Here is an 8897-nt window from a genome sequence, read left to right on the forward strand (position 1 = left end):
ATTTATGCTATTAGCAACAAAGCACTAGTTTGATGGCTTTTGTGTCTTATTTAGCACTATGCCAATATTTTTTTTCCTTAATCATCCAAGTTTGCATCTACATTGATTGCATGATCCAAATAATGATAGCCCAAACAAGTGCATCATCTGGCACTTATAATTAAAGGTAATTTACTAAATATTTGTCCAAATTACCAATTTATCAGTCATTTTGTAGTACCTCAACATCCTGAATACAGCTAGAAATTCTCAAGTTTAATACCATCTCTAGATTTTACTAATTATGTCTCTATCAGTATCATTAATGTAAATATGAAAAATTAAAGGCCCAATCTGACCTGTGATGTACCCCACTAGTAACAAGAATCCAATTTTTCATTAAGAACAACCTTTTGCTTTCTCCCATCCAACCATACTACAATCTAATTAACTGGTCTTTCCCTGGCCCATATTGACATTATTTTAGTAGCTAATATTTTTGTGTTGCTCCTTATCTAAGGCCAAATACACCAAGTTCATACCATTTCCTTCATGCAGATGACAAGTAGCATCCAAAAAAAGAGATGAAATAGTGAGACAAGATTTTCCATTGGTGAATCAATGTTCACATTTATTTATGATATATTTCATATAAATAGTTTTATAAAGTTTATCACATCCTATAATTTTTACCAATTACAATAATATGACTAACTATACTTTTGATGGCAGTTCATCACCTTCTGTAAAATAGGAGTAACATTAGAAGTTTTCCAATCCTTGGTCATTTGGCTAACAAAGGCTAAAGAGAAACTTTCATCTGATCTTGGATCTTCAAAAGCGTGAAATATATTACCAAATGAGGATCCAAACTTTCAATAGTACAGATTTTCATAATTAACTGAAGATGTGATTTATTTTACAGGTAACCTAAGTAAATGAAATAAAACATTCTCCTGTAGTTTAAAAATGCATTGTACAGAACAGTAATCATGTACTTGGTACTACATGTAATTCTTGTATAGTTATGTACGGTAAGCTTGAATTGCAAGAACTGAAGCTGACTTGAGGAAAACAATCTTTATTTCACATGTACTGTTCCAATCAAGTTATCAGTCAGCCTTTTAGTTTGAACTTGTTATTAAACATACCCAATATATATGATAAATAAAAAGCGATATAGAAGAGTGACACTAAAGTTTAATTTAGAAAGTGAATATGAACATCATTGTTAATTATACATATATAATTTAAGGACAACAATGGACTTGTTGGTCCACCTAGACTGTCTCATCTGTTAAAATGAACTTCATAATAAAAATAAAACCAGCCTTTATCAATCAAATATTTATCTCTGTTAAATTAACTGCATCTGCCACATCTGAATTCAACTGATTCCCAAGGCCAACCACCTGGTTAGAACAATGAAGTTGCCTTAACTGAAGATGATTTTTAGTACAAAAAGAAGAGATTATGCATCAACACAAATTCCCTTAACATTCATAAACACCTCAATCGCATCCTCTCTAAATTTTCTTTTTTCGTCAAAATAAAATAATTTTAGGGATCTTAACGTGTACTTGTGTGATAACTTTCTATCCCAGGTATCATCCTAGTAGCCCTCTTGTGAACCTTTTCCAACAATTCAATGTCCTTCTAAGGTAAGGCATTCAAGATTAAATGCAGTACTTCACAAGTGGCCTAACTAATGATCTGTACAATGAAATTATAACCTGTCTAGACTTTTATTTACTATTGATGTAGATGCATCCTAAAATTATACTTCTCCTGTTACTAGCAACAGCTAAATTCCTGTAATTGGTTCATGTATCACTAATAGTCTTTATCTTTTCACCTCCTACTTTTCTGGGATAAAATTTCCTTCTGTGTAACATTTGGACACTAACCAAGTAGAATTTTTGGCGCCCAACCAGTGAAAGTGGGTTTTCTCGAGGCACTCTTGTTTCCCACCAAATCTAAACCTGATGAGTTGTTTGAGGTTACTGTTTACTTGGAGAAAAGCAGAGTGGTTGGAATTACAAGACAACAATATGGCTTTTTATATCTTCTCAGGTTTTTTTGTTGTGGATTACTGAATGAACCAAAAGAAAAGATATTTCATGTAGCAGTTGTTAATAGTCATAAACCAAGAGCTGGATGAAGTAGTAATGCATGATCTTTAAACATTTCTGTTTTATATAAACCTAAATACTTGCCACACTTGTCTTAAAATCAAGTACCTTGTCATCAGCATCCTTTAAGGGACTAATTCCCATTTTACACATTTGATTTACTCTGAACATGCATATAAAAATCCTTGATGTTTTCTCATAAGCCATTTAGTTTTTAGTTTGTTTAAATCAAATCACTAGCTTTCCTATAGTTCTGTAAAATTTTCCAACCTTTATGTTGATTTAATTAAGTTTTTCCTCATTTTTCTACTCTATGTTTATAGTAAACTAATTATATTTGATCTTCCATGTTATCCATTTCCTTTTTTTTTTTTTTAGGAATGTGCATATTTTGGAATCTTGTTCCATGGTCTCACAATCTAGTTTCTAAAAGTTAAAAACTAAAATTTAGTTTCTCTTTATCTTAGCTTGTACCAAAATGCCAAACCTAATCATGCAGTAATCATTCTTCCCGAAATGTTCCTCTACAACTCTAGCAACCATATCTTCATTAGTGATAAGCAATAATTCTAAAATGGTGTCTTTCATGCTAGGCTTTTTAACTATTTGGTAGAAAATCCTCCTGAATCCTTCTTTTAAAAAAATCCCTTTATCTGACCCCGTGCAATCCCAATTAGTGCATCTAAAACTAGATCTCTCTACATTATTTCTTTGGGATCTGACAAAGTGCACCCATTGTCTGAGGGCAAAATTGCACCATAAAATTAAAAAAATATATTAGAAAATAAACTTTTAGTCATTCTTTTAAAGGTTTTTGTTTTGTTTTAAATACTTCAGTGTGAAAGTTTCAGTTATTTAATTTTATACATAAATAATTTTTAATTACATATTTTAGTTTTGGGTTGAATTACCTGGTTTTTGTTCTGAGCATAATATGGTACTCATAGCCAACCATTGTTTCTCAACCTCAGTTATCATAGTGTGATGTAATTACTTATAGATTTAGGAAACCATGGACTAGTAATCAAAACCTGTAATGAAAGCTTTTTGTCTGTTCTTTTCATCTGGGTTCCAAGTCAGTAGAAACTTCGTGATAAGTTGGTACAAAGAAAGATGCTAGTGAACACATCCGCCAGAATAACAGTTCTGATTGTTACTTTTTAAAGGTTGCTTTATCATTTTGTTCTTCGTTTGGGTATCATTGTTGCAATATTATAGGAAAAGAAATGTTTTTGTGTAAGAAGATGAGATAGGCTTACTTAGGTCATTTTGTACTTGACAGTATCAAGTTTTGTTTCATTGAAAAGGCCATTGGTTGCTGCTGTTTGTTAGGTCATGTTCACATTAGGCCTTATCAGCCTAATAACTATAGGAATGGGCAAAGAAAATAAGTGTAAAACAAGTGTATATAAATGAATATGTAACAAGTTTAATACTTATTACATATTTTGAATTAAACTATGATTAACAATTTGACAGAAATTGGCTTTCTTATCATATTAATATGGTAAAAAAAAAATTGTGATTGTAAAAATAATGAAACTGTGAAGTGTTTCTCAATTCAAAACTGAGGTAAAATGTACAGTTTTATGAAATAGAAACTATTGGAAAGTTTCACAAGAATTGAGAAATACCTAAAAATCTATTATTAAAATGCACAGTAAAGGTTAAATTTTCTTTAAAAATACACCAATAATACCTTCAAATCTGTGAATTCCTACAAATATCACATATAAAAAAACTTAGCAGATGCAACATAATCTGCAGAAAGTTCATCATAAGTTTTGGAATATTTCACCTAATATATTTTTTCCAGTGTAATAAAACAAATCGTACAGTAGGTGCATCAAATCACTGACCACTGGTACATTTAAGATTTAATAAAGAATACTAATAAGTGATAATCAGTGGAATTTGCATGACAGGAAAAAATGTAAATATATATATATATTTAACAAAAGTGATTCTCAGAAAGAAATGATCAGAAATATAACTAACAAATGGACAGCAAGAGACCGTTTGGTCCTTTTAGGCTGTCCTTGTATACCCACACTAGAGATGAAGTGAAAACTTAGAACTACACTTATATAGAATAAGACTTTTTTCACAATCAGTTGATCACTATAAACTTTCAGCCCAGTCAGATTTGTTATCCAGGACAATTAAATATTCATCTATATGTATTATTATTTACATACCTTAATTAATATTGATTACTATATAGTGAAGTAAAACAGACTCAAAACACTATTGGTGTTCATATTTTAGTTTGCACTACTATTAGGTGCAAATAATGAATCTAAAGATGTGCATTGTAATACATCTTATACCGGGCTGTCTTGAGTCTAATACAACATTATCACTCGTTTAACTGGAATGAAGGAGAACTACCATACCTCAAAACTGCAGTATTCGATCAAGTTAAGGGACTTGTTGGTATTCTGAGGAAATATGTTTCATATTGAATGATACCACTGCAAGATAAACGAACACCCTAGTGCTGAATTTTATTGCTAAATTAAATTGTCTCAAACTTTTTTTTTTGAAAGAAAAAGGTTAAAAGGAGTGTGTTTTAACATATTTGCAATGTAACAAAACATTCTGGTTTTTATAATTTGGTCATGATTTACAAGTGAGTGTTAATACTAAACACAAGTTTAATCCATTATCTAATTTTATCTTTTGTCATCTATCTTATCTAGGTTAAGTACTAGTCTACAGCAATGCAGATTTTTGTGAAAACGTTGACTGGAAAAACCATAACCCTTGAGGTTGAGCCATCAGATACCATTGAAAATGTCAAGGCAAAAATTCAGGACAAAGAGGGTAAGGGCAGATATAGCTGAGGGCACTGGGAAGTGTGATAATTATTCTTGATGAACCCTCTCCAGATGGGTAATGGTAAAAACCCATGTCATTGCATTTGTTGAACTATGTCAATAAGTTTCGTATCAATCTGTAGATTATAATTTAATTCTAGTATTAAACATTATTTAATTAAACATCAATTTTTGTGTGTCTCGTAGTATGTTGAATGCAGCACTGGTTCAAATTACATGTTTGTGATGTCAAAATACTAAGTCTGTAGTTTCGTACAAATTAGGAACTCAAATTACTGATATTGACAAGCTAGAGTATAAAATAAGAACCTCGTATCTTTTATGTTTGCTGAGACATCATTCATTTACTGAATCAAACATGGTAGCTCTGCTTACCTCTTTCCATTTTTGGAAATGTTCCCTTGTATACACTTACTTCAATATATGACGTGAATAACCAATCGAAAGCTCAGAATGTCCCCCTAGTGGCTTTCTCAGCCATTTTCATGTGTTAGGATGCCTTCTCATTGTTTTGAACCAAGATTTCAAGGAGGTAGGTTGTATCTTTAGTCTGCTCAGTTACTAAGCTTGATAAATTATTGTGGAATTCTGTGGTATCAATATTGTAATTTATGATTTTTTGATTATTTAACTGCATATATACAACCAAAAAAATTTTTTTCATATACTTCATGTGCAAAATTTTGAAAGGCTTAGCAACCAAGTACAAAAGTTGTAACTGGAAGATATTAATGTTTGCTTTACTTCTTTATTTACTGTTCTATGTTTTAAGAAAAATAAGTTTAAGAACTTATTTCTAAATTGTAATAATCTATATACATAGAGTATATATAATAATTAAAATGACTGAATTTTACAAAATACTAGTGTACTAAAACACAGCCAAGACGGGTCACTTTGTAAAGGCTAAAGATCAGTTTTATATTATTGGATACGGTAACATGAGAGCATGTATGCTTGGTCATTATAACTTCTGTATTGTTATCCAGGCATGACTGAAAGGTCAATATATTAAATATATATAATAGTATAATATTATGAGATTTAAGCTATTTAGTCTAAACGTTTGTTTCGTGTTATAATTTGTGTTCATTCTAGAACGAAAGAGGCTTGATTTAATTATTCCTAATTTTTTATGGTAGTTACAAGACCGGTCAAATCCACCAAACGTGCAGAGATTCGTTAGTGAAAATAAAAGATAAAATATAGTTTTTTTCTTAAGAAATCTTTAATAACTATCTGGACATTATAAAAGATTTTGCATGTGAAATTTGAAAATTTTCTGATGCATAAAACTATTATTAATCTTAAAATGAAAATTACTTTGCATGTTGGATAGGCAACATGCAAAAAGGCATGTGAAAACATTGCTTAATAAGCCTTAAGACTTAATGAAAAAAAATGGATATTTTGTGTATGAAAACATTGTAATATTCACTGATAATCTGCCAAGTTGCATTAACATGCTCTTACTAATTTAGAAGTTATAGCAGGAAAACTATAACAAACTCAAAATGGTTACGAGGTCAGTCCCAGGGACGGAGCATGTGCTGAAAGAGTTAAAGAAGTGATTTTGTTTTCATCTCTGAAGTTAGCTTTAACAATGATAATGCAGAAAAATAGTATATAAATAGAACCATATTCAGCAGTAAAGTATGAACATTTTTACACCAAAAGAACAAATTTGAATCTCTCTTTTAGAATTTTTCCTCTGGAATGCAGATAATTTTAGTCAATGTTTGAAAAAAAAATATTCCCATATCTTTTAAGATTATTGTAAAATATACAAACTGTAACATTTTTTTTCTTTGTTTATGCCTTATTTGATTTTGTATTTTTCAGTTTTTCAAATACAAATAATATGAAGAAGTCTTGAGTAATTGCAATGTTAAATTCCCTTCAAAACTTTTTTTTTTTTGACTTATTTGTATTTGTTGAATTTTTTCATAAATCTAATTAACAATTTGGTTTTGTTCAGCTTCTGCTGATGCAAAACTTTTTAAAAGTAATGAAATTTATGGATGAAAACATTAAATTTGATAAGTTTTCCAAATCAGATTGGTTATTTGTCAGATGTGAATTGTCATTTCAAACTGCTTTGCATGCAACTGCTAGCATCATTAAGTTTTAACCAAGTTTCCTTTGACTTTTCCACTGTTTGAGATGATAGCTGTAATGATATCATTCATTTTGATGTTGGATCATGAAGTTGTGAACGGTTTAACAGAGTTTGGTATCAATCTGTAGATTATAATTTAATTCTAGTATTATACATTATTTAATTAAACATCAATTTTTGTGTGTTGCGTAGTATGTTGAATGCAACACTGGTGCAGATCAAATGTTTATGATGTCAAAATACTAAGTCTAAAGTTTCGTATGAATTAGGAACTCAAATTACCAATATTAACAATCTAATATAGAAAATAAGAACTTCTTATTTTTTCTATTTGCTGAGATATTGCTTATGTACTGAATCAAATACAGTGGCTTAACTTAGCTTTTTCCATTTTTGGAAACAGTCCCTTATATACACTTCTGTATATGACGTGAATAACCAATTGAAAGCTCAGAATGTCCACCGAGTGGCTTTCTCAGTCATTTTCAAATGTTACAACATCATTACGTTCTTTCAATACAAATCTTCATGCTGGTAAAGTGAGCTTAAATTTAATATTTTTTTTAGCCCTACATACAGCTTAGTTACTAAGTTTGATAAATTATTGTGGAATTCTATGGTATTGATATACTAATTTATTATTTTTGAATATTTCAAATCTATATATATAAAACCTAAAAAATTTATTTCATTTCGCATCCGCTATGTGCAAAATTTGATAAGGCTTAGCAACCTATGGCAAGTAGCAAATGAGTACAAAGTTTGTAACTAGAAGAGATAATTGTTTGCTTTACTTCTTTATTTACTGTTCTATGTTTTAAGAAAAATAAGTTTAAGAACTTATTTGTAAATTGTAATAATGTATGTACATATATATAGTGTATTATAACTATATATATGCATTTGGACTAGTAATGAAACAGACTCAATATATTCACAAACGAATTTTTAGTAAAAATGCTTCATTAAAAAATCTTATTTTTTGTGTACAAAAGAGTTGTAATGTTTACTGAAAGTCTACCAAATTTTCTGAAGATACACATACAGCATTAAAAGTTATAGTATAAATACTAAAAGCTCGCATGTGTGTATGAACTCGTGTATTTTATACCGAGCCCATCAGGAAAGGGTTAATTATCTAGGCTGCCTACTTTGTTTTACCCACCATCGTGCCCCAAAGTAAGCAAATAATGCAGTTTGGCTAACTAAAGAATGAATATTTGCTGTAAAGTTCTTATCACTGCTATAAGGGTAGTTACTAGTATAGCCACCAATTTTAATTTCATTCCTTTTAACTCTTCAGCACGGGCTCTGTCCCTAGGATTGACCTCGTAACCATTTTGAGTTTGTTATAGTTTTCATGCTATAACTTCTAAATTAGTAAGCGTATGTTAATGCAACTTGGCATATTATCAGTGAATATTACAATGTTTTCATATGCAAAATATAAATTTTTTTCATTGAGTCTTAAGGCTTGTTAAGCAATGTTTATTTCACATGCCTTTTTTGTCCTTTCGTATGTTGCCTATCCAACATGCAAAGTAATTTTCATTTTAAGATTAAAAATGATTTTATGCATCAGAAAATTTTCAAATTTCACATGCAAAATCTTTATAATGTCCAGATAGTTATTAAAGATTTCTTAAGAAAAAAACTATATTTTATCTTTTATTTTCAATAACAAATCTCTGCACGTTCGGTAGATTTGACCGGTCTTGTAACCACCATAAAAAATTAGGAATAACTAAATTACGCCTCTCTCATTGTAGAATGAACACAAATTATAACACGAAAACATAAACGTTTAGCTTAAATAGCTTAAATCTC

General features: G+C 30.0%; 1 protein-coding gene across 1 annotated transcript in view; it reads left to right on the forward strand.

Moving 5' to 3' along the window:
• LOC106459964 (ubiquitin-like) overlaps window positions 1–8897 on the forward strand; it is a 37329-nt gene that overhangs the window by 2246 nt on the left and 26186 nt on the right. The window contains exon 2 of the mRNA XM_013919637.2: window positions 4814–4937. Within this exon, the coding sequence (XP_013775091.1) occupies window positions 4835–4937 (103 nt within the window). The 5' untranslated portion in view covers window positions 4814–4834. The remainder of the gene's footprint in view (window positions 1–4813; window positions 4938–8897) is intronic.

This window comes from Limulus polyphemus, unplaced genomic scaffold (assembly GCF_000517525.1).
Source record: "Limulus polyphemus unplaced genomic scaffold, Limulus_polyphemus-2.1.2 Scaffold687, whole genome shotgun sequence".
NCBI lineage: Eukaryota > Metazoa > Arthropoda > Merostomata > Xiphosura > Limulidae > Limulus > Limulus polyphemus.